This window comes from Typopeltis vanoorti, chromosome 5 (genome assembly GCF_054136105.1).
Source record: "Typopeltis vanoorti isolate ZY-2024b chromosome 5, IOZ_Tvanoo_1.0, whole genome shotgun sequence".
Taxonomy (NCBI): Eukaryota; Metazoa; Arthropoda; class Arachnida; order Uropygi; family Thelyphonidae; genus Typopeltis; species Typopeltis vanoorti.
The window spans coordinates 151172959-151200536 of NC_143553.1; the positions used below are offsets into that span (position 1 = coordinate 151172959).

The 27578-nt window shown below is 36.8% G+C and overlaps 1 protein-coding gene across 1 annotated transcript in view; it reads right to left on the reverse strand.

Moving 5' to 3' along the window:
• Window positions 1-1449: 1449 nt before the first annotated feature.
• LOC150106943 (diacylglycerol kinase theta-like) overlaps window positions 1450-27578 on the reverse strand; it is a 610762-nt gene continuing 584633 nt past the window's right edge. Inside the window, exons 20-21 of the mRNA XM_090393510.1 lie at window positions 10704-10802; window positions 1450-2225 (exon numbers count right to left, since the gene is read on the reverse strand). Coding sequence (XP_090249636.1) covers window positions 2088-2225; window positions 10704-10802 — 237 coding nt within the window. The 3' untranslated portion in view covers window positions 1450-2087. The remainder of the gene's footprint in view (window positions 2226-10703; window positions 10803-27578) is intronic.

The following is a 27578-nucleotide window of genomic DNA, read 5'->3' on the forward strand; positions in this document are numbered from 1 at the left end:
ATAACATTAGCCCTTTATGTGAATTGTAATTTTAACGTAACATAACTTTAGCTTTCTTGTAACTTTAATGTTATGAACAATTCTCTTAGCATATAATTTTTGTTTTATTACATTTAACATAATTTAATTAGCATAAGGATCACACTGTTAGGAATACTGGAAAACCTAATATTAATATCAGGACTCGCTATAAGTTCAATATGGACAACAGACAGTAAAGTTATACTCATTCTCTCCAAGCATTATTTATTCTCCATTATTTTTACAATTGTGCCTGGTTACTTGAGCAAGAAATGGATGACATGCAATCTTTTGGTGTCAAAATCCAAAGCAAAGCTCACTAGTCTCATTCTCCATACTGATGCCTCCAAATTTTTTTACTTGAAGGATATTTAAAAAGCATGGCTTATTTAAAGAGCCTTACGATAGCAATAGAGATAAAACTGAAAACATCAATCTCTGCAACTGGTGTCCAAAATTATTGCATGAGTGTGAAAAACAGTAGTAGGAAATCATTTTCAACTTCTCCTGAAATTGTCTGTTAACAGACAATTGAAAATTAGACTGCAGAATTGTTCATTTGTGTCACTTCATGAACACCCTGTATTTCTTCATTACAAATTCAAATGAAATAACACACACACACACACACACACACACACACACACACACACACACACACACACACACACACACACACACACAGAGAGAGAGAGAGAGAGAGAGAGGACTCATTATAGGAACTTTAAATCAATCTGAAAACTGTGCTGTCCTCTATGCACATCTGATATTTAAACAGTGACATGCATAATGAAAGGGATTATTTTATGGTCTATTTTATGAAAAACAAATGCAATTTCATAAAAAACAGCTCGAAATATTAATGCAGTCTATAATTCCATCATTAAATTCAAGAATAATATATTATTCATGAAAGAGCTGTAACTAAACTGATTTCCACATTAACTGTAAAAAGAACTTTTCCTATAGGATTCATCAATTTTGGTTTTAAATTTGAAATTATGTATTATGGCACAGTAATATTTATTTAATTAATAGTATTAAAAGCAAAATAAATAAATAAATAAATACTTATATGGCTGTAGAAAAATCCTTACAAAGTATCAATGATCCTGGTAAAGAAATTTAGTTACAGTATAATGACAATTATCTTTCCAGTTATATACATCTTTGGGCAGCAGCTTTCTTCTTAAACAACAAAACACAATAATAAAAACAAACTTTAAAGAACATTTATATCATATAATTTCATTAAGTTAGTCTTAATAAATAACACTACATAATCTAAGATCCAGATTATGGCAATAATAAAAAAAAATGTACAAAACTTTATGATTTATGTTAATACACAGTGCAAAATTGCAAAAGAAACATCTAATATAACCAATGCTGTACATGACTGTAAATAACAAAATGTGGTCACTTGCATTCATTTTTGAGTTCATAAATAACAGATACAATTTACAAAACAGGATAACTTAAAAGAACAATAATTGCTCACTGTTAGTGCAAGTGCATTATATGCATAAATTTGTTCTACTTTAGTCAACTTGCCAATATTTACATCTGCCCATATTGTTAAGTAGAATATCACATGATACTGGCAATCTGAAGTGGAAAAAAGAAACATTGTTAGGTCAATACTAGAGGCAGTGAAAAGTGCAACAAAGCTGACACTGTTTGCATTCGTTGGGCTTCAAAGCTTTGTTATCAGCTTTGCAACAATAACAACAACAACATCCTTTCTAAAATAATTACATACAGTTGGCACACATGTTGCTTTGACAGCAATCAAGAGTAGGGACTTCTAGCATTACTTGTAGAAGTTAACCAGGAGAGGAACGGACGTGGTTTGTAGATGAATGTTAAGGAGGGGACTGGAACAGAAAGGTCTACTAGGTATTGCTTGATAAGATGATCAAAAGAGCCAATGATGTTTAAAAAAAATTTTTGTGTTTATGTATTCTGTGTGTTTGTGATGGTAACAATAGCAAAGGAACACAGGCCTAGCCTACTTTCTACATGGGGCAAGTCAGGTTGCTATCAAGTGAAAACTGCATGAAAACCTAGAAGGGACCTGATGTGTGGCTGGAGCTGCCAGATGCTGCTGCTGCTTGAGTGCTTGCTTCCATACTTGATACTATCATACTAGGTTCAGTGTTCCGCCTCTTGATTTTACTTTTACTTTTTTTCAGCATAGTAGCCTAAAAAGAGGGAATAAAAAAAGTCATAACATCATATCAGAACATTAATAAAAACTAAAATTTTCCTAAGAATGCTCATGTATAAAATATTCTGATAATATGAATAACTTCAATACTTTAAGAACAGTCATGTGTAAAACCATTACTAAATTTCTGCAGTTAATTTGCAGCATATATATAAAACCAATATAACATGGGGGATTGGAAGTCCCATGCTGAGCATTTTAAGATATTAATAATTTAAGCCTCTTTCTCAGGAGAATTCTAATATTTCTTTTGAAGCTACTGAATGTGATATATTACTTACAGAAAATCTAGTGATATTTTGAGTTTTAAAAATGTGCAAGTGATATTTGAAGATAATCTGATTTATAGCAGTAATTCTTATTATTATTACCCAAAACCCCATGGAGTCAAAGACTCGTGTAGGAGGTCCTTTTATCATACACACAGCTCATCATACCGTGCTTTAAACACACTCAAATTCTCTGCAGCCACCATACTCAGGCAAGGCATTCCAATCATTCACAACTCTGCATGAAAAAAACCTGCTTCTCACTCCCTATTAGATCTTGAATGGGAGAATTTATAAAAAAATTAATTCATTCAAGATTTAACAAGTCTAACATATCACAAGGAGAAACTTGTACTTAAGCTATAAAAAGGATTGCAAATAGGGCTATCAATACCTTTAAATGTAGAATTATAAAAGAAAACTTATTTATTCAAAACTAAGTAAAGATTTCCAGTTTGTAAAATGTAACTATAAAAGGGTATTCTGTGTGAAATAAAATGTTTATCAAAATGTAAACAAAAGTCCAAAGTTCGCGGGTGGACCATTCAGGTGAACATTTGGCTTGAGGCATAAGCATTTACACGGAAAGTGGTGCTAGTTCATTTTCCTGGAAGACGCTACACAAGGTGATGCGGTGTACTGGATCATCTTGCGGGCAAAGGAGACAAGTGCCGTGCAGAAGAATGAGGTAGTAAAGAGGGCACCAAGGGTGCAGAATAAAAGGGGTTTGCTCCCCTCTCTCAAGGCTTTTTTTTTTGTCTTGTTCTCCTGACTTTTTGTGGATGTTTTATGTGGTCGAATGTTGGACCACTCTCTCGCCTTCCGATGGATTCCAGATCGCCCTGAGATGTTAGATGTCGGTGCCCGCAGTTCCAGTGCCCTGATTAGCTATCTCCTCGGGACGGAATTCCTGAACCGGCAGCTCTGACAAGAATATGCGGCATCAGAACCAGACAGATGTGGGCACATCGCCAGACATTCGGTAAAGCCGAGTAGGATGACCTCTACAAGTAACCACGCGGATAAAGGCCTAGCGAAGATGTTCTGACCCCAATTCAAGGAAGAAGGATCGGGCTGTGTAAGACGAAAATGTGAATTAAGTGACGGATCTGTTAATCTTCCCAAAAGCTGGTAACATACAGAATTTTGTTATTCCTTTCCCACTAGAGTGAAGAAATGTTATATAGTTAGTGAGCAAGGACAATGTAGTATAGAAATCTTAGGTGATTATCGATGATAGCAGTGGCTTAACTCCACCGAGCATTTTGTTAAAGAAAGTTTATAGATGATTTGTGACAAGTATTTTATGTGAATAACTAGCGTATTTTAGAAGAGAAATGAATGGATGAAATTTGAGATTTGTATATTATGTAGTTTAATGCTTAATCTTATAAAAGGAGTTTATGATTATATCCATTTGTGTTTTAGTTGGTTTAACTAGTTCTTTACTTTAGAATGACATAAAATTGATTTGAGTGCATGAATGTAAATGTATAACTTTAAGATCTCAATAAATGTGTTTTATGTTTTGTACCTGACATTGGCCTGAGAATGAATTCAAATTTCCACTCATAAAACGGAACCTATGCAGAATAGAATAGATGTTTAAAAGCCATGATTACAATCGATATTAAACATAGTTGATATTGAAAATTTCGGTACTAAGAATAAGTGTTAGATTCTTCACCTCTGTATGTTATCTGAGAAAGTTTCCCTAGTTAAGAATTCCTTCTAACTTAAAGATTATTGGCTGGTGCAGTGGAACAAATAAATTTGCCAGTATCTGATCGGGAGACAATCTCAGACAGTAATCACAAAGGATTTTGTCCCTAACAAAAGGGTAAACCCTTTGTCCGAATAATTGATACACGTGATTAATCTAGAAATCGGCCAGATATATAGATAGTCTTTCTATATCGTGTACTGAAGGCAAAATTTAGGTTTAGATCTTGAGAGAAATTAGGGTAAAGGCAAATTAGATCTAAATACGGAAAAACAAGTATAAATTAAAACAAAGCCACGAAGTGGTGACATAACACTCCCCTACTCACACCCTCTTTAAACAGTTTCCAGGGATGACCTCTGGTTCTCCCCTGATTTCCAACTATTTTCTGTAGAACCTCTGCAGAAATGATCCTATAACAACCCCTTAATAACTTGTAGGTCTCTATCATATCTCCTCTCTTCCTCCTGTCCACCAGACTCTGCAAGTTGAATCTTCTCAATCTTTCCTCATACCTGATATTCTAGAGGTTAGAACTACCATAGTCAGTCGTATCTGGACCCTTTCCAACATCTCTTCATCCTTCTGAAAATCAGATGACTAAATCTGGGCACAATAGTCCATGTGTGGCCTAATCAAAGCCTTATACAATGGAACAAGAATCTCCCTACTTCTACAAGTCAGTGTCCTCTGCATCATTCCCAGAAGCCTTTGTGTTGTCTTCACAATTTTGGCAATGTCTCCCCTAAACTTCAGATCCTTATCCACTATCACCCACAGATCTCTTATTTACTCCACCTCCAACAATATATCCTCACCAAGCATAAATTCTGCATCCCATTTTTGTTTTCTAAATTTTAAAACCTTACATTTTGCAACATTGAACTCACATCCCAATTCCCGTGCCCAATCACTCAATTTATTCAAGTCTTCTCGTAAGGCCACAACATCTTCTCTACTCTTCATGGTCCGTTCCAACTTTGCAACATCTGCAAACAACTGAATATCTCCATCCAAATCTTCACCAACATCATTAATATACAAGTTAAACAGCAATGGCCCCAAAACAGATCCCTGAGGCACACCACTAGTAACTTTCCTTTTCCTGTATATATTCTCCCCATACACAACTTGTTGATACCTATCAGATAGCCAGTCTTCAATCCAATGCACCAATCTAATAATCCAACCCCATCCACTCTAGTTTAACTATCAACTTATCATGCTGTAATCTATCAAAAGCTTTTGCGAAATCTAAGTATATTACTGTGCATCCTTCTCCTCTGTCCATGGAAGCAGTCACCTTAATGTAATAAGTAAGTAGATTACTAAAACATGACCTCGCTTTAGTAAATTCATGCTGTCCATGAAAGATAATACCATTGTTGTCACAACCGAATTCCGGATCCTGGATCTCACAAGCTAACTACAACACCTGACACACAGATAGGCCTATAGTTTGATGCTTGAGTTTTATCACCTCCTTTATGAAGTAGCACAATCTTGCCCTCCTTAGGAACTTGACCCAGTGCAAGACTCGTATTAAAAAAATATGTCAAGGCCGGCGTCAACTTCCTGGCACATTCCTTCAGAATATGTGGTGATATATTATCAAGTCCTACAGCCTTATTTACATCTACTAGATAGTTTTTGAAAATCTCCCAAGCTGCACTGATCTCTTTTTCAGCTAACTCCTCATTCCATGCTACACCTGCAAGCTGTCTCCTGATCTCTTCATACCCCCCCCCCCCCCCCCCCCCCCGTGTAGTCAAATGCCCTTTTCTTGTCCTCACACTGCCAGCAACCACCCAGGTAATCACCTCATGGTCACTTTCACCAACTGGTGGGTGATTTGACACCTTATTTATAATTACATCCTCTGATGAGATGACCAAATCCAAGACCCTTAAATCCTCATGTGCCCTCTGTTATATACTATCTGAGGTAGTTATTCCTAAAAAACTGAAGAAATTCATTTTGTTTACTTCCAGTTGCTATCTCATCATTCTAGTCTATATTGCCATAATTAAAATCACCCATAATGATCACTCTTTTCTTATTTGCTTGGCTAATTTGATTATACATTTCACAGTCACTACATCCACATTTCCTGGTCTATAACAACATCCAAACAAGTATTTCATTCTATTCACCTCTATCTCACACCATACTGCCTCAAAACCACTGGCACTATTTGCCTCTTGCATCTCTACTTTGTATGGACATAACTCTTTCTCTATCAACAATAGCACTCCCCCTCCCTCTTTACCCCTTCTTATCCTCACAAAACACATTATACCCTTCCATCTCTATTCCTGTCAGGATGTCGTCTTCATGGCCACAATGGCCTCAGCAATAACCAGCTAAATATTTGGTCCTGTTAGTCTCTATCATCTCACACTAAACAGCACCGAATGCACAACAGCCTACATCTCTGCCTGCTTTGCTCCTACTCTTGTTTGTTGCAATTCTTCTATCATCATATACATCCCATCCTGTTCTCTATATTTTTCCTCACAAACTGTTTCTGTGAAACAATTTGTTATAATGAATAGCTGCTATGAGAGTTGAATACATGGTTTATTTGGTTTTCTTGCCTGATGTTATTATATACAGCAGTATCTTTGCAATGCATTTTTCAGTATCACTCAGCTCAATCACCTTCTCAGAATTAAAAATATGAGAAGGGTGCGTATGTAGTGTTAGGAAAACTAATTGTATTTTTTGATTAATAGTGGTACAAATGCCTGCACCCCCATTATTCAAAATATTGGGGGAAAGGTCTGTTTCTTTATGTGATTTCAGTCTGATCATATTAGCTAAATGATTTCTGCCGTCATGATTACTAGACTTACAAGCAGTGGTGAGCTATAAGGGGCTCGCACAAGCCCCTTGTTAAATTTTTCTCAAATTTGTGAGCCCCTTGTTCTTCTTCTTTACTTTTTATTTAAAAATAAAAATAAAAATTTTTGAAATATCGGTGACCTAACAAAAATTAGTCTATTTGGCGGTGTATAGATTATTTGGAATTATTGTTTCAACTCCTCTATAATGAAAGTTTGAAAATAAATATGCAATCATATGGTAAAGCCACTAGACAATCAGATGTTCATAAAACTCTCATCAGCGGGTTGTTCCACTGGACATTAGTTCTGTGTTCGTCAGTACACTGATGTATAACAGTTGTTTGTATTTAAAATTTAAAAATAATAATAAATTTAAAAACTGTATATTCAGGAAATTTTATTTTTATAATTGTAAAAGTATTTTTACCCATGAAACATGAAAAGACAGTGAAATTTATTATATTAAATTTTTTTGGAAAAAAAATAATGAAAAGTGATTCTGCTGATTCTACTGCAGTTGAAAATGAAGTCGAAGATGAAGTTTGAAGATAATACGCACATTGATTCAATGAATATGCAACAAGTTGTAGGAGAAAAAGAAAATAATTTACCTGATTGATGGAACGAGAAGCAAGCATTGCATTTCTAAACACAGTATGTATAAGTGGTAGAAGTTAAAAATGGTAAATTAGGATGTCGTTTGCTCAAAATAAAAAAACTTAAGTGTTGAAGGAGAAAAAAGTTGTTTTATCATCAAAGGAATGGGTAGAAATGAAAATGGAACCAAATGGAAACGCTACAGACTCAAGAACCGTTTGCATAAAAAGTTATCCAAACATAATGAGTCATTTGCTCATAATAAAATCATAAAAATAAATGAAGAATGTAGCAAATCCATATTATTATTATTATTATTATTATTCAGGCCTCCATGGAGTCAAAAGACTCATCATGGGAGGTCCTTCCTTAGAACAAAGTCTGTCAAGACTCATCAAGGGGAGGTTCGCCCCCCCCCCTTAGGAAACACAAAGTCTATCATACTACTCCTTAAACTCATTGACCGTTCTCGTCATTATCAAATTTCATTGACAAACTAAATGAAAAAGAAATTTTGATAACTTCAAAAATGTTTAATTCTGTTTATAGTTTGGTGAAGAGAAACCGACCAATGTCTGATTTGCCAGATTTAATCGAGCTGCAAATTAAAAATGATATTGTTCTAGGATTATCATTGCATTTTAGATTCTCATGAATTAAATAGTTGAACATATTTCTAAACAAATAAAATTAGAAATATTCTCCGAAATAATAGGGAAAAAAATGGAAAATTTCTATAATGGCAGACGAATCAATAATGTTGTCAATTATAGAAAAAAAGTGTTTTAGTTATTCACATACAAGTTGAGCTCACTGAACCATGTATGATTTTTGTAGATCTTGCAGAACTAGAAAATACTACCATGAATATATACATGCTACTTTAAATTCATATGGATTTTCTGATAACAATTTAAAAAATCATCTTATTGCAGTTTGTTCTGATGGAGCTAGTATAATGCCAGGAAACAAATCAGGTGTTGCAACAAAACTTCTACAAAAATTTCCCAACATTGCAATTTGGCATTGCATAGCTCATCGTTTACAATTAGCATTAGACGATTCGATAAAAAAAACATTAAAGAAATAAATCATTTTGAAATATTTATGGATATATTATATGTTTTTCATCATCAATCACCAAAACATCAACGAGAATTAAATATCATTGCAAAAGACCTTGGTATCGAAATTTTAAAGATCGGCCGTGTGTTTGGACCACGATGGGCAGCTTGCAGTTTACGAACGGCTCTTGCTGTGTGGAGAAATTACACAGCTTTATGCAAGCATTTTGCATCAAACGATAAATATAAGGGTTTTTTAAACCGACTTCTCAATTTGAATTTTTAAAAGATCTAGCATTAATGATTGATATCCTACAGGAATTATCACATCTGTCAGAAGCTCTACAAAGTTGCAATATAAGTATTATAAGGGCTAACTCCTTAATCATGCGAACAATTAATGCAATTAATGATTTTAAAAATTCTGTAGGTTCTTGTAAATCTAAAATTGATACCATGTTAAAATCAAAACAATTTGAAGGAATAGCAATTGAAAGCAAAATCAGATTTCACAAACTACCGCAAGAAACATTACTAAACTCTCTTATAATGTCTTTAAAGGATAGATTAATGCAGCAAAGAAATTTTAAACTTAAAAATGAAAATTATGAGGATTTGGAAGATGTTGCAATAAAACTTCTACTCAAAAACATTTTAAATGTATGTTATTCTGAAACATAGAAGAAACATGAAACATCTGAAACATGGTTAGAAGGGAAAAAAAAGATAAGATCTTTAAATTTTATTTTGAAATATGAAATTAAAATTAATGATTTTAGAGATTTAGTGGGAAATGGCTTTGACTGGAAAGTTACAAAACAAAATTCCCAGCACAGCAAAAAAAGCCAAAGCGATTATGGCAATAATTGCAGTTTACAGCACTGAAGCCGAACAAGCTTTTAGTGTGACGAATAACATCGTAATGAAGAAGAGATCTTCTCTCACTATAACATATTTCTTATTTAATGACGATATGTATAAATGGGAAACCCTTGAATGAATTTAATCCGAATCTCTATGTCAAATCTTTTCTAGAAAATCATTGCTCTGCTATAGATCCTCTTAGAAGAACACAAGACGTGAAGGAGGAAATAAGGTGTGGCAGCTGTTGTCATAAGTATTTCCTTAAAGTAATTGTTTGTAAATGTTAACCTGTAAAGGAGAGAGTTTTTTCTGGGTAAATGTGCACCAGACAGTGAGGTTTTTTTTTTTTTCATGTAAAATCATCTCATAGTTTCGAAAGGAATTTTATTAAATAAAATATTATAGTTACTGTTACTACCATTTTGCAAAGAATTCACTTTTGGTAGTCATAAATAAATAGGACTATAAAATAATGTCCCGTGATTGGTACCGTTGATTATCACTTGAAGTATAAAAACAAAAGAGAAATATAACATATTCCAATATTATTGTGTTTAGATAATATTTATGTATTATTTATAGATTGTTTGTCATAAAAACTTCTATCACAAACAAAACAAATTTATTTTGTTTATAAACATCCCACGAAAACATCCATTAGCGTTCACAAACCTCCTGCCGTGGGAATGGATGTTTGTGATTGTCTCTGGAAATGCTAGTGGTGGTGGTGGTCGGCGATACATGCCGTTGGTGTAGTTTTTTTTTTTTTTTTTGGCTCGATGATGCGAGCCCTTTGTTAAAATTTCAGTAGCTCACCACTGCTTACAAGTATTCATCAGTACTGTGTGAAAGGAGATATTACCATCTAGAACACTTCAATGGAAACTATGCAAGACTTTCTCCTGTATCCGAAAGCAGAAATATAGGAATACTCATTAATCCTCAATGAAACCCTTATTCCAGTGAGTGTTCCTGAGAGTGTAAGTACCTATCTGAACAATGGCGACATATGATTTTGGTTTGCAATTCTTTAGACATCAGACATGCATTTTATTTAATAAAATGAATGTGACTGCTATGAATACTTACCTTCAGTGCTGACCTGAGTACAACTACTTCACAAGGACTCTGAATCCAAGGCTCTCCATCAACTTGCACAGGCATTTCAGTGTTGAGACGGATACGTAGCTACAAAGGAAAGAATTTGATTATTAGTTGTCTCACATTTGTAAATAATCAAAGTTAGGTATTTGGTTTTAATCTCAATAAAACTCTGATGTAAAGGATGATATGGGTGGTCAATGTCTTTCATTACCTGTGAAATACCCTGCTTTTTAGAGATGTAAAATGGCTTCTGCTATGCTTCATCCCCAGAGGAGGCATATGGTTTCTGTTTCCTCTTTCTTTTCACATGCAGTTTGGGCGATACCTTTCATGGGAATACTGATTATGCCATTATCATTATTCAACTAGAGAGCCAGTTTCTTCTCCATTTGAGGATATAGCAGTAAAACAGTTTGTGTAGGCTGGTTGCCAGATAAGTGCACAGCACCGAACCTGATGGTAATGTATCTGTTGGTGGATTCCCAATCAGCTAGAGAATAATTTTATTGCCGCTGACTCTGCTGGATCATATGTGGAGGGAGACTGTCAATGGTATGCAAGAGGCACTGTCTGAGGCCACACTTGGACTGGAGTTTGGGAACTTGCAGTGTACACAAGCGCTTCATCCCAGTTGCATGACACTACACTTTGTTTCCTAAATAAACCACCTCAAACATGAAAATCAATCATAAAAATACTAGTGTTTTAACGGTGAATGCAAAAAATCCCTTTCCCCCCATTAAAAAAATATCTAAAATTATGAAAAATTGGAACAAATAATAAAAATATGCCTCAACCCACCCAAAATAACACCAAAACTTTTTTCATTAAAAAACGTTCCATATTCGTTTCATCAACATTTGAGGCAATGATACAAACAGTGATATACACGACCACTTACAGACATCAAAACCTGATATCTTTTTCCCAAAAGAACCTCAGTTCCCATCCTCCATGACTACAGTCCACCTCAACGGTCCCAATGACATCTTGCATGATGAATTCTGCAAAAAGGGCAGAATGTGCTTTTATGAAATCTGATGTCCCTTGTTATGGGCTATCCAACTTGGAATCCCCACTTTTCATGCTCTAGCTCAAGATTTCTTTACCTGACTTTACAGCCTTCATTTGTTGCCTTTACCGCTCTCCTAATGCTGATATCACACTACCTTTTTTGACTACTTATCACTAAAAGTTGATTTCTTACAAACAAATTGCCCAAATTATCAGACTGTTCTTGGCTTCATCAGTTTATTTCCACCAACTCCTGCCTGAATGACCAAAGCAAATCACCTCCCATACTTGGACTTTCCACTGTATGCCTTCTCTGAACTTCCAGAATTGACAGAATATTATAATTATTACAGGCAACTCCATATGACAGCTTATAAACACTATTATATTCTATTGGTATCTACCCAATTGCATGGCGGCAAACCCATCTAGCCTGTGCCCAAAAAAAAAAAAAAAAAAAAAAAAAAAAAAAAAAAAAAAAAAAAAAAAAGGGAGACAAAAATCAGCCATCTAACTATCGAGCCCCATTGCTCTCACCTCAGTACTTTGAAAAGTGGTTATTAACAACCAGCTTCATTACTTGGAGACTCGACAGTTAATTACCCATCTGGATTCTGCTATTCTTGTTCTACAGCCAATCTCTCAGCTTATCCCACCTACCTTTGGACAGGCCATGGAAAGATTTGGAGAAACTCCCTCCTACAATGTGATTGGATTGCCAGCATTCTCACTGGTCATTTATTGTGTGTCATGGTGGATAGCTTCTTCTCATCAGATTTCCCCATCAATGCTGGAGTGCCCTAGGATTCTGTGCTCTCACCCACACTCTTCCTCTTTGACTTCATTCAACACCTGATTATCCATAATATCAAGGTACCGAGCTGCCTTCACGGAACCATGAGCAATGACCAGTGGTCCCACTCCAAACCAGCTGAATGTACCCTACATCGTTACTCCACTACTACCAAACTTTACTTGCCATCAGATTGGAAACAGATGAACCTTGATTCATCACTGCATAGTACCATTTTCCACAGGTCAATTGTCCAGTTCACACGCTCTTTGCATCAGGCCAGACGAGCCACCTTGTTTGTTATTGTTGTGATGTTCGGCTTGTGTGGCACTGCTCTTCTGGGGAAACCCAGTAAATGGAGTTCTTTTTGTACAGTATTAGTGCTCACCATGGTGTTACTGGTGTTCTGGAACTCATCACGGATGGTCTGTGCCGATTGTAGCTGTTTTTTTGCATGCCACCTGTTTTAACACCCTCCTATCCCTGTCAGCCACTCTGGATGTTTTCCTGCACTAGTGATGCCAGAACGTCTCTATTTGTCGATCACATCGCCAACGATATTTTAGATGCCCCAGTTGAGTGGCAATGGTAAACATGCCACAATGTGACAGCCCACGATAACACCTCTCTTGTAGTCACAGAGTTCATGTCGTGTTGCCATACCAACTGTATTCAACTGCTATGATGAAATACTGCTTCCTATTATCTGTACACTGGTTTTTATGTTATTAACACAGCTGGAATATTCCATAACTTCAAATAACAGGAGTGTCCAGACAATTATTAATAGAGAGTTATCTGAATATGTCCCTAGAGTTTGAAGATGTGTGCAATTTTATTAAACAAGAGATCCATAAGAAGAAGGTGATGTGGAAGGAATATTGGGAGAATAAGAGTTAGAGGAATTATGAAATATATAAAGTTCAAGCCAGAAAAATTATAAGCATTATATGGAAAGCTAAATTGGAGTATGAAAAGACATTGGCTGCACAGGCTAAAGGCAACCCAAAAGAATTTTATCATTATGCTGTAAGTAAAAGAAAAGAACGGCTGTGGAAAAATAACTTTACACGGAATGCAGATGATATCTTAGTATCAGAAGCAGATGAGGTAGTTCAAATAATGAGTGCTCACTTTGCTAAGATCTGTTAACCTGGTGTATGTAATATCGGGAACAGTGAAACCACTAAATTGAATGTAGGGACAGAGGCACATGTGAAGGAGGTTCTAGAGCTGTTACATAAGCTTGATAAAAATTCAACAGTTGGGAGAGATGAGTTATCAGCATGTGTGCTAAAGGAATATTCAGCAGTTTACCCATTGAAGTAATGAGAGCATCTAGTGTGAATAAGTTTAAGAGAAGGTGTGACAGCTAGTGTGGGTAATGCATGGCCTCCCTGAATGTCTTATAATAATATCATAAAATTGCAATGTCTCATGGTGATGCTCAATGATTCTTGCCATCAAGGTAACTTGAAAACTAGATAACTGAATAGATTACACTTAATTAATCTCTACATGTGGTGGAAATCAGCCATGAGATCAGGACAAGAGTTCTAAAAGGTAAGAGAAACCAAATACTCTTACAGAATCTGAAGTAATAATTTCAAGCATAATCAAGGCAAATGAATATCTGGTTAGAAATAAAATGGAGCTTAAATATTCCCACAAAACAGCCCAGTCACAGTGTTTACAGGCTGAAAGAAAGCATACCAGTGTGATGAAATTATGATCAAGGATACTTTCATTTATGTCTATTTTTAAGAAAAGCACTAAGGCAGAAAACAGAAACTGAAAACCAAAAAAGAGGTACCCTACAAAAATTAAGATCTCTTTAATAAACTTTAATCTTATTTTAAAATCTCGTTCACATGTAAAGATAAGGATGTTATTTTGCCTCTTTACAAGGCCTTGATAAGACCTCACTTGGACTATTTGCGTGCAGGTCTGGTCTCCCGGTTTCCATTGTGATTCTGATATATTGGAGAGAGTACAAAGGAGAGTGTTAAAAATTATACCAGGATTGTGGAATACTGATTATGAAGACAGATTGAGAATTTGTATAGTGCAGACACTAGCAAACAGAAGAAAGGGGGGTGATATGACTGAGACTTACAGGATTTCAATTGATGGAATTTTTCAATTTATGGAGGGTGGGAAAAGCATGAGAGGGCATCCTTGAAAGCTGAGAATGAAGGCCACCAAGAAGGGTGTGAGGGCTAGATTTTTCTCTCAGAGGGTGGTGCACGACTGGAATGGATTGCCTTTGGATGTTATTATTTTATTTTTATTTGACACCTCCAGGGAGTCCAAAGACTCATTGAGGGAAAGTGTGCCAACAGCATCGAACAATTGGTCCCCTTCCAACTACTAACTGCACTCAAACTTACTTAACTGAGCCATTAGTAGCAGAGGCTCTACCAATCGACCAACCTTTGCTGGCAAAGGTTGGTCGATTGGTAGAGTTGTTGTGATTGCAAGCAGTGTGAATGAATTCAAGAATAAGTATGATAAATGGTGTGTGTAGTATGTGGCCTCCCTTGATGAGTCTCTGCCTCCCTGGAGGTCTCTCTTAATAATAAAACCTAATAAATTATTTTTGGAAATGAATGAATTAAACCTTTGGTGGCGCTAAAGTTTGTATTTCGTTTGCTCTGAAAGGTCAAGAAGTCACTACTTTGTGCAGAAATATATATTACTTGTGAGAGATGTGTGTAAATTTTTGCATAGTAGTCAAAGGTACTGCAGGACTATTCATCTTGAAAAGAAGCTGAAGTCGTTTTAAGGTTTAATGGAATATTCAGGCAATGACAATCAAGGAAAAGAAGGAGTAGCCATAGTATTCAACACAAAATACGAGGCTAATCTTCTTGAATGGCAGTCAGTCTCAAGTAGAGTGATGTGGGCAAATATGAGAATGGGGAACTGGACAATGAGACTTATTTGTGCCTATGGTCCCACAGAAGGTTCTACTAAGGTAGAAGTGGAGGAATTTTTTGAGGCTTTAGAAAAAGCAACTGACACAATGAAAAAGGAAAAGTTGGTCCTTGTTGGGGATCTAAATAGTAGAGTAGGAAATGTTTGTGAGACATACAAAAATATTTTGGGAAAATTTGGAGAAAAGAGCAAAGCTAATAATAATGGCAAATATCTGTTGGATTTCTGCTCAGGACATGGACTGGTTATTACTAACACCATGTTCCAACATAAAAATGTGCACAAATTCACATGGAGAGAAGAGGCTAGGAATAAGAAAAGTCTCATTGACTATGTTATTGTTGATAGTGATGTTTTCTCCCTGGTGCAGGACACCAGAGTGTACAGAGGATTTGAAATTGGAAGTGATCACTATTTAGTCTTGAGCAGGATAAAATTGAATTTCATGTTGAAAAGAATAACATGTAAGAAAGTTTTAAAGCGAATAAAAGTTGAGCAGCTCTCAGATGTGAACTGTAGACTAAAATACAGAAATATTATTGAAAAGAAAATGAAAGAGTTTGAGAACAGGAATCAAACCTTGGAGATTCAGTGGCAAACTCTGAAGGAAACATTGATTGATTCTGCCAGAGAGGCATGTGGTGAGGTTGTGTGCAAGGATAAAAAAATCAGAACTCCCTGGTGGACACAGGAAGTTAAAGAGACAGTGAAGGAAAAGAAGAAAGCATATCAAAAGTTCCTGGCAAATAAGTCAGTTTTTACTCTTACAGAATACAGAGACAAATGTAAGAAAGCTAAACAGTGTGTAAAACTAGCTAAACAAAAGTCATGGGAGGACTTTGGCAAGAATATAGAAAAGAAATATCAAGAAGGTGGCAAAATATTCTGGAGGTTGTTGAAGAAGCTTAGGAATGGAGGAAAGAGTGCTGTAAAAGGAATTAGAGATGATAAAGGTGAAATGAAAACAGGAGAAAAAGATATCCTTGAAGTATGGAGTAATTACTTTGAAAAACTGCTAAATGAAACAAGCAGTGATGACAGCACAGTGATAAAAAACACTGACCAGGCATGCAGTCAGGAATACATATCCATACTTGAAGTAGAAAAAGCCATCAAAGGCTTGAAATGTGGAAAGGCAGCAGGAGTAGATGATATTCGACCAGAAATGCTGAAGTATGGTGGTATAAGAGTCTTACAGTGGCTGCACTGCATAGTTCAGAAAGCCTGGACAGAGGGACGAATTCCCGATGATTGGAGTAGAGCTCTCATAGTACCCATATATAAAAAGGGAAATAAAACTGAATGTGAGAATTACAGAGGTATTTCCCTACTGAGTGTTCCTGGCAAGATCTATGCAAGTATACTTGAGAAAAGGTTGAGAAGAATTGTGGAAGAAAAGCTTGGTGAAGAACAAGCTGGATTAAGGCCAAATAGAGGCTGTCAGGATCAGATCTTCACTTTACGACAAATAGTCGAGTAAGCATGGGAATATAACAAAGATATGTATTTAAGTTTTGTCGATTTGGAAAAGGCATATGACAAGGTGCCAAGAGAGAAGCTATTCAATACGCTGCAGTTATATGGTGTCAATGGGGCATTATATCAAGCAATACTTAGTCTTTATTTGACTTGTGAGTCAGCAGTTAGAATTGAAGGAAGTACAGGAAGATGGTTTAATGTTAAATCTGGTGTGAGACAAGGATGTACATTATCCCCTCTGTTATTCATTATCTATATGGATCACATTATGAAGGAATGTGGTATTAAACCTGATATCAAAATTGGAGATGTTAATGTCAGCTCTTTGCTTTATGCGGATGATGTTATACTTCTAAATAAATCCGCTACAAGTCTGCAAGATTCTCTGACTAAATTGAATATCTGTTGTAATAGATATGGTATGAAGGTCAGCAATAAAAAGACAAAGACAATGAAAATAGGCAGAATCATTGAAAATGTCAACTGTGTTGTGAATGGAGAACCTGTGGAACAAGTAAAACATTTCAGCTACTTAGGCACAATTTTTACTGAAGATGGTAAACTAAATATAGAAATAGACAACAGAATCAGCAAAGCTGGTATCGTGGGAAGTCAATTGAATAAATTCATATGGAATAAGAAAGAAATTAGTCGGAACACTAAATTAGCTTCATACAAGACTGTGTTCAAACCAATTTTAACTTATGGATCTGAGAGCTGGGTCAGAAGTAAAACACTTGACCAAAGACTAGAGACCGCAGATATGAGAGTCCTGAGAAAGATTAGAGGCATGAACAGGTGGCATCAATGGCAATATCATATTAAAAATGAGGATATTAGGAAAGAACTTGACATTGTCAACATCCAGGAATGCGTTAGTAGAGCTAATCTCAGATGGTATGGTCACTTAAATAGAATGGGAGAGGAAAGATTATCAAAACAAGTTTTCTCTGCCAGGTTGGCAGGAAAACGACCCAGAGGAAGACCAAGATATAGGTGGATTGATATGGTACAAAGTGCCTTAGACGATAGAAATATAAGATCTGATAATGTTGGAGTCTTGACAAGTAACAGACTGATTTGGAGGAAAATTGTAGATAGGAAGTTAGTAATGATGTAATTTTTTCATGTAGTACTGTCATATCCTGTACACCCCTTGAGAGTACATGGCAGGAATTTGATGATGATGATGATGATGGAATAAATACAGTGCATATAATTAATTATATTAAATTAATTAATCACAGTTATATTTCATCTCAGTTGCTGAGACACTGTCAAGAAAACAATATTAAAATTGCAAAAACACATGAATTTACCAAAAACAATAAGTAGGAAAGGTTAGACTGAAAGCCTAAAATCCTAAGAGAGCATCCTCTATCACTGCTATTGGCTAATCTTAGCTGGGTGGGAGGCCTAGAAATGAAAGTTTCCCAAATCTTAGGAAGTAAGTTTAATACAACCATATTTATTAAGATTAGGTTGCTTTTTTAAATCTGCTGCTGATTCTAAAAAAAAATCTTTTAAATTTGTATTTTTTTTGTGGTGAAGCATAGTATTTTTTCACCCCATTTGATTCTGTGGAAGTATCCAAGGAATGGTCAGCAAGCCCTGACTGACCATAATTATGGCAACATATGTATTTTTTATGCTCTTCTAGCTGGCTATTAGCAAATCTCTCAGTTTCACCATAATATGATAGAACAGAGATTGGAGGCTGTATTAACAAGGGTCTTGATAACACCATATTGTTGGGAAGGGAGAGGGGATGGGAAAGTTTGTGCATGGATTGTGGGGTGCTATCAATCGAGATAGAGGAGGAAGGAGTCTAATGTGTCTGAACAATGTGGCCAAAATAGAGAACACATCATCAATGTAACTTAGCCAGATAGAAGGTTTGAGAATAGCAGTATCAAGAGCATGTTATTCAAAATGCTTCTTCCTCTGTGGCTTTTCCCACTTAAGTAGGGTTGCTTTTTGTGGTGAGTCTCCTCCACAACTTCCTGTCTTGGGCTGTAGCCACATCCAAGTTCTTCATCCTCATGTCCACCTCCATCTCTTCTTTGGCTGTCCATGCTTCCTCCTCCCCTGCACACCCATCTGCGCATGACCTTTCTTCCCACATACTCTTCCTCCCTCCTCATCACATGACCAAACCATCTCAACCTTGCCTCCTGTATCTTTGCTCCTAAGTTTGTAACTTTCACCGTTCCCCTTACATAGTCATTTCTCAGATGATCTTTTCTGGTCACACCGCACATCCACCTAAGCATTCTCACCTCCATTACTTCCATCCTGCTGATGTTATTTTTCCTCAGGGCCACAGTTTCTATAGCATACGTCATAGCTGGTCTCACTACTGTCCTGTAGATTTTGCCTTTTAGATTGATCGGCATTGTTATTCAAAATGCTCCATATAATAATTGGCTAGAGGGTAGATCCCATGGATGTACCCACAATCTATTTATAAATAGTATCTTTTCAAGTGAAGCAGCCAGAATGAATGGTAAAATTTAAAATAAAAAAAAATTATAAGTTCAATGATATCAGGAAAGAAGACATTTTTTTAGTAAATTTAAAGTTTCAGGAGGGATATTGAGAAAAAAAAAAAGAAAGGTGACATCAAAGCTTATCATATCATTATTATCTAAAACTAAATTGGATTAAATTTTGGATTAAAGATTTGAAATGAAAGTATGAAGGTCAGCATTAAGAAGACAATGGAAATAGGCAGAAACATTGAAAATATCAACTGTATTGTGAATGGAGAATTTATAGAATAAGTAAAACATTTCAGATACTTAGGCACGATTTTTAGTGAAGACAGTAAATTAAATATGGAAATAGACGACAGAATCAACAAAGCTGGTATGATAGGAAGTCAACTGAATAAATTTATATGGAATAAGAGAGAAATTAGTACAAATTTCTCTCTTATTACAAAATACAAAACATGTATACAAGACAGTATTCAAGCCAATTTTAACTTATGGATCTGAGAGTCCTGAGAAAGATTAGGGGCATGGACAGATGGCATCAATGGTAATATCATATTAAAAACGAGGATATTAGGAAAGAACTTGACATTGTCAGCATCCAGGAATGCGTTAGCAGAGCTAATCTCAGGTGGTATGGTCACTTAAACAGAATGGGAGAGGAAAGATTAGCAAAACAAGTATTCTCTGCCAGGTTTGCAGGAAAAAGACCCAGAGGAAGACCAAGATATAAATGAATTGATGCAGTAAAAAGTGCCTTAGAAGGTAGAAATACAAGATCTGATAATGTTGGAGTCTTGACAGGTAACAGACGGATTTGGAGGAAAATTTTAGATAGGAAGTTAGTAATGATGTAAGTTTTCATGTAGTACTATCATATCCTGTATACACCCCTTGAGGGTGTATATATATAGGAATTTGATGATGAGATTTGAAATGAGTGGAATTTTTAATAAAGAACAAGAATGACCTGTAAGTAGGGGATTTAGCTAACTGTTTGGTGAACTTAAAAGAGGGGAGAGTCAGTGGCATCTACTATGGGATGGAGAGGTTTATTGGGTTAAGGAATTTTTAGCAATTCGTGTATATATGAGGGAGATCTAAATGGTTTGAGGTTTTTTTTTTTTTTTTTTAAACTATTTCAGGAGGCCAAGATGCAGCATTTTTAAGTGTTTTCTTTTCAGAATTAGTGGGATCATAATCCAGTGGTTTATGAGTAGTGGGATCTCTGAGCAACACATTCATTTTCCAATTATATTCACTGGCATTGATGACCACAGTAGAATTACTGTTATCGGCTCTAGTGATTATCATGCTGCTGTCTTTGCATAATTTATGAAGAGAGAGAGAGAGAGGAGGTGGCTGTTAGAGAGATTTCTTCTAGGTGATGAAGCTTGAGAAAATATGTTTGCTATGTCAAGCCTGATATTATTAAATTAAAGATGGCATGAAATGCCCTGTAAGTAGGGGATTTAGCTAACTGTTTGGTAAACTTAAAAGAGGGGAGAGTCAGTGGTATCTACTATGGGATGGAGAGGTTTATTGGGTTAATGAATTTTTAGCAATTCGTATATATGAGGGGGATCTAAATGGTTTGAGTTTTTTTTTTTTTTTAACTATTTCAGGAGGCCAAGATGCAGCATTTTTAAGAAGCGTTTTTAATTGTTTTCTTTTCAGAATTAGTGGGATCATAATCCAGTGGTTTATGAGTAGTGGGGTTTCTAAGCAACACATTTATTTTCCAATTATATTCATTGGCATTGATGACCACAGTAGAATTACCGTTATCAGCTCTAGTGATTATCATGCTGCTGTCTTTGCATAATTTATGGAGAGAGAGAGAGAGAGGAGTTAGCTGTTAGAGAGATTTCTTCTAGGTGGTGAAACTTGAGAAAAGATGTTTGCTATGTCAAGCCTGATATTATTAAATTAAAGATGCCATGAAAATATATTCTTGGTTTAATCCTTCATCCAAGCGTGAGCAGACAAAGTTTGCATGTGAAGGCATTTCATGACTGGGCTACTTGCATATGGTGGTTGATGACTCCAGATCAATTGCCTCAGTATCCCATAATGCAATGCATGTATGCTTACAAACAATTGTATAATGCAATGCATTATGAGAAGGGCCACTACCCTCTGGCTCCTACTGAGACCTCAATAAAGGTCAAAACTGGACTGGGTAGTGGCCCTTTCCACAATGCACTGCATTATATACATCCGTAAGGGTATGTGCATTGCATTATGGGATACTGAGGCAATTGATGTGGAGTCTTCAGCCTCCATACGCAAGTAGCCCAGTCATGATTTAAAATTTTTCAGGAAATGATAACATATACTAAAATATTAATTAAAAAAACTTTAATCAATACCTTCCTATATTTTGGCAATGCTACATTGCCATCTTCTGTGATCACAAAACTATGATATGTGCATACAGGCACTAGTTACAAGAAAATGAGGCTGAAGAAGACAACCGAAGTTGGTCCTAGTTGTCTTGGCTGTTAGCCTGACGTTCTTAGGATGCAAGCTTCCCAAATTTGGGCCAGTCTCATGCACCCAAATTTGTTGAGGGTTTGGGAAGTTTTTTTCATGATTCCAGGAATAATCTTTCATACTTATATTTGCTGCAGTGTAGTAATGTGGCTTTCTTCCAGAGTATTCTGTGGTGGGTATCTAGTGCATGGTCAGCAAGACCTGAGTGGCTGTATTCGAGAAACCAGATATAGTCTTTGTGTTTGGATATCCTGATATTAGCTGTCCTGCCTGTTTGGCCATAGTAAGACAGTTTACAATGGGAAGTGATCTGGTATACTCCAGGTAGGTCTAGGGGAAGTGGCTGGTCTTAGGTGGAACAGATAAGGGATGCTAATTTCTTATATGGTTTGTAACAGGTAGTCAGGTCATATTTTTTTAGGATTTTTGTTAGCTTTTCAGACATGCCCTGGATATAAGAATAGCGATAGATTTGCATGTGAAGGCACTTCATGACTGGGCTACTTGTTGTGGATGCGGGGGGGGGGGGGGGTTAACTAGCTTTAACATTTTCTGGATTATTTTTGGGGGGTTGCAGCAATTGGCTAAGAAGGTGTTAAGGATATGGTTAAGTTCAGTAGTTAGGGCACTGTTATCTGAACAGATTAATTTAGTCCTCTTATATAGGGTTTTTATAATCCCACATTGTTGTGAGGGGGGGGGGGGGTGATTGCTGGTGAATGTATCTACCTGTATGGGTTGGTTTTCTGTAAACAGAGAAAGCCAGGGATCCATCAGGCTGTGTGTAATCAGTGTCTAAGAAAGGGAGACTGTTGTTGCTTTCCTTTTCCAAGGTGAACTGGATTCTGGGGCGTTGATTGTTTAAGTGTGTTAAGAAGTTGATGAGTGTATCCAAGCCATGCGGCCAAATAGCAAATATATCATCCACATAGTGTAGCCAGACAGTGGGTTTTTGTGGGGCTGAGTTTAAGGCTTTTTCTTCAAAAGTCTCCATAAAGAAGTTGGCCAGGGGTGGAAAGAGTGGAGAACCCATGGCTGTCTCCTCTATCTGTTTGTAGAATTTTCCTTGCCAAATGAAATAGCCTGAGTTCACGGTGAACTGAAATAGGGCTGAGATCGGGAGGAAATTTGGCTTGGATGAGATCTAATATATCTTTGAGTGGGACATTTTTGAATGAGGAGACATCAAAACTGACCATTATGTCAGTGTGTTGGAGTGAGAGGTTTTGCATACTAGCTTTAAAGTGGGCTGAGTTTTTTTGTGTGAAGGTGTGTTTCCAGTATGTGTGAGCATTTTGGCTGATTTGTATGTGGGGGAATCAATGCTGTCCACAATTTGGCATAATGGCACATTCTGCTTATGGATTTTTTGGTAGTCCATATATTTGGGAGAGAGGAGGGGTCTAGAGTTGAAAGGTTTTAGTCAGCTAGTCACTTCCACATGCCAAGAAGTAACCTTCTTAAGGAACCTTTGGAAGGTATTGATTAAAGTTTTTTAATTAATGTTTTAGCATATGTTGCCATTTCCTGAAAAATTTAAAGCCATGTATAACCAAAGTATAAGTATTATTATTATTACTAATTTAATAAGCCGAAAGGCTATTTTACCGGCGAATATATTAATAGAAAGGGGGATGGTAAATCCCTTTATGTTTTAATAGCCGGGTACAAATTAAAACAAAGGGATTTATCATCCCCCTTTCTATTAACATATTCGCCGGTAAAATAGCCTTTCGGCTTATTAAATTAGTAATTAACATTAAATATAGGAGTACACCATTAACATTAAATATAGGAGGCAATTCGATAGTAGAGGTATGTAAGTTCATGTTCACTTAAAACCTTGATATTCCAGGTCTAACTACTCACTGATGAGACCTCAAAAAAGGTTGAAACCGGTCTGGGTAGTGACCTCTTCTCATAATGTAAAACAATATATATACATCTCTTAGGAGCTGGCTTTTACATTATGAGAGAATATTAAAGTTAGTGAGGGATCTTGCTCCACCTTTGCATGGAGTTGCCCTGGTGCTGTACTACCCAAGTGATCATTTACACTTGGGCCTGCCGATAGTTTTTTTGGCATGAAACTCTATGGATTCGACGGATTTCGATCCGAGTTTCGTACCCGGCTATTAAAACATAAAGGGATTTACCATCCCCCTTTCTATTATTATTATTATTTGACATCCATGGAGTCAGAGACTCATCGTGGAAGGTACTCACTATTGCATACAATGCTCATTCAACCACGTCTTAAACTGATTCAATGTGTACACATCCACAACACACTCAGGCAATGCATTCTACTCACCAACCAACCTCCATGCAAAGAACCTGCTTTTCACTCCTTTGCTCACACCCTCCTTATACAGTTTCCAGCAAAATGCCTCTTGTTCTACTCCCCTCTCCCATTCTATGAACAATCTTTTCTATGTCTACCTGATAACAGCCCCTGAAAAGCTTTCCTTGCTTAAACTAAATACGAAAACGTTAATATTAGACCTAGTAACCTGCAGAGGAAAAAAAAAAAAAAAAAAATGGCGGCGGCATTGTCATTCCATGATTTTAATTTGGATTTCAGTCGGTTCGTTAAGTGTGAGGTCTGTTATATGTATTCCTTCGACTACATAAATGATTTGTGGATGTTTAGTGCGGATGGAAGAAGGGTGTGTGCGAAATGTGACCTGAACGAGGAATTGATGAATGCGAATATGAAGTTGATGACAGAAAGTGCTAATACCGATAGTGTCGCGAGTGCACGTTTGAAAGAGAAGGATGGCGGGAAAGACAGGCGAAAAAATGTTAAAAAATCAGAAAAAAAGAAAAAGAGCAATTTGACAACCGTAACGGATGTTAAAAGGGACGAAAGTAAGGCGGAAAGAAACGAAATTGAGAGAACGAATGAAAGTAGAAATGGCGTGGTGCAGAAATCGCAAGTAAAAAAAATCGAAAGAATGAATGATAGCGAAAAAAGAATGACTGATGGCGAAAGTTGGACGCATGTTGGAACGAAAGTACTGAACAAAAGAAAGATGAATGACAGTGAAAGTGAGAAGAATGATAGCGAAAGTTGGACGCATGTTAGTCCGAAAGTACGGAAACAAAGAAAGATATGTGAAAGTGAGAAGAATGATAGTGAAAGTTGGACGTATGTTGGACCGAAAGTACGGAAACAAAGAAGGATGAATGAGAGGGAAAGTGAGAAGAGGGGGTCGAGAGTTAGAAAGATTTAATGATAGAGTGAATGTGTCGCGAGGTTCACAAGGTGAATTGGATTGGATGAAGCAAGAAATGAAATGGATGCAGAATGAAATTAAGAGAATTCAGGTCAAAACTATTAAAATAAATCATGATGGCATGAAAGAGATAACAAAAGATGAGCGAGTGGTGTTGTATGGCGACTCCATTATTAAAGGTGTGCTAGAGGATAAAATGCACAAGGTATGTTTTCCAGGCGGTAAAATGAGTAGAGTGATTGAGGCATTGAATATGAGGCGGGAACGAGCAAAAGAGTTAATTGTATTAATTGGTACGAATGATTTGAGAGAGAACAAAGAGCATGTCAAAATGAATGTCAGGAGACTGCTTGGAAAGATAAAGGAGAATAGTGTGACAGGAAGGGTGGTCAGTGTGTTGCCTAGGTATGATTGTGGTGAAATGAGGCGGAGAGCAAGGATTATGAATGATATTCTGGCTGAAATGTGTGAGGAGATGGAAGTACAGTTTGTTAATGTGTGGAATGAGTTTGAGGGACGAAGTGAGCTGTATGGGAGCGATGGACTGCATTTGAGTGGTTATGGTGTGAGTCGCTTGGAGAGACTGCTGCTGGAAGGTAGAGAAGTGAATAGAGAGAATGAATCAGATCGAGAGGGGAGTGATGTGGAAGAGCAGGAGAGTAAGACAGGAGAGATTGAAGGAGTGGAAATGAATGTGGAAGTGAGTGGTATGAGTATAGAAAATGAGAGAATGGGTGTGCAAGAGGAGCAGGGAAACGGCGAGGCTCAGGGTGGACAGGGATACACAGCGTGAGAAAGGTGGATGCTCCAAGAGGAGGTGAGAGAATGTGTAGGCAGGAAAGTAATGGGATGATCAGAGATCAAAAGGAAACAGATGGAATTACAAAGGGTTCTAAAATGAAGAAGCAGAAAGGGAAATGGCCCCAGTCCAGCATGGAGAGATCACATCGAGTGAGTGGTATCAGTGGAACTAGCTGTAGATCCAGAAATGAGTTGTTGTGTTTGTATACCAATGCTAGAAGTATTAGAAACAAGGCGGATGAAATGGTTGCACTAATTGCGTCTGTGCACCCAGAGATTGTCGGAATAAGTGAGACATGGTTAGATGAGGATGACATCCTGACAGGAATAGAGATGGAAAGGTATGATGTGTTTCGTGAGGATAGAAGGGGTAAAAAGGGAGGGGGAGTGCTAGTGATGATAGAGAAAGAGTTATGTCCATACAAGGTAGAGATGCAAGAGGGAAATGGGGCCAGTGGTTTTGAGGCAGTATGGTGTGAGATAGAGGTGAATAGAATCAAATACTTGGTGGGATGTTGTTATAGACCTGGTAATGTGGATGATGGTGATAGTGAAATGTATAGTCAAATAAGCCAAGCAAATAAGAAAAGGGTGATCATTATGGGTGATTTTAATTATGGCAATATAGACTGGAACGAAGAGATAGCAACTGGAAGTAAAGAAAATGAGTTTCTTGAGTTTTTGAGGGATAACTACCTCAGACAGTATGTAACAGAGGGCACAAGAGGATTAAGGGTCTTGGATTTGGTCATCTCATCGGAGGATGTAATTATCAATGAGGTATCAAATCATCCACCAATTGGTGAAAGTGACCATGAGGTGATTACTTGGGTGGTTGCCAGCAGTGCAAGAACCCCTGTGAAAAAAGGGTATATGTGGAACTACAAGGGGGGGGGGGTGATTATGAAGAGCTCAGGAGACAGCTTGCAGGTGTAGCATGGAATGAGGAGTTAACTGGAAAAGAGATCAATGCAGCTTGGGGGATTTTCAAAAAATATTTAGTGGATGCAATGTCTAAATGTATACCACGGGTGAGAAGGTTAAATAAGTTAGGTGTGAGATGGATGAATAAAGAGATTAAGCATGCAATACAGAGAAAAAGGGCATTGTGGAGGCAGCATAAGAGAAGTGGAAGTAACCAATTTCATGAGTTCTACAAAGACCAGGCAAGGAGAGTGACTTGGTTGGTGAGAGTAGCTAAAGAGAGGTATGAACAGCAGTTAGCTAATGAAGCTAAAAAGAATCCTAGGGAGTTCTTTCGATATGTAGCCAGCAAAAGAAAGAATGATTATGGAAGGATGACATTGATTGGAGGAAATGGTATAAAGACAGCTGTTGTAGAATGTGTGGTGGAGATACTTAATGAGCAGTTCATAAAGATCTTTCAATCTTGTGAATGTGACTTCATGGAGAGATTAAGAGTAGTTGATGATGGGGAGGAGAGACTGACTGTAAGTGAGCAAGAGGTGTTTGGGGAGTTGAGTAAACTAGATGTAAATAAGGCTGTGGGACTTGATAATATATCACCGCGTATTCTGAAGGAATGTGCCAGAGAGTTGACACCTGCCTTGACATATTTTTTTAATACGAGTCTTGCACTTGGTCA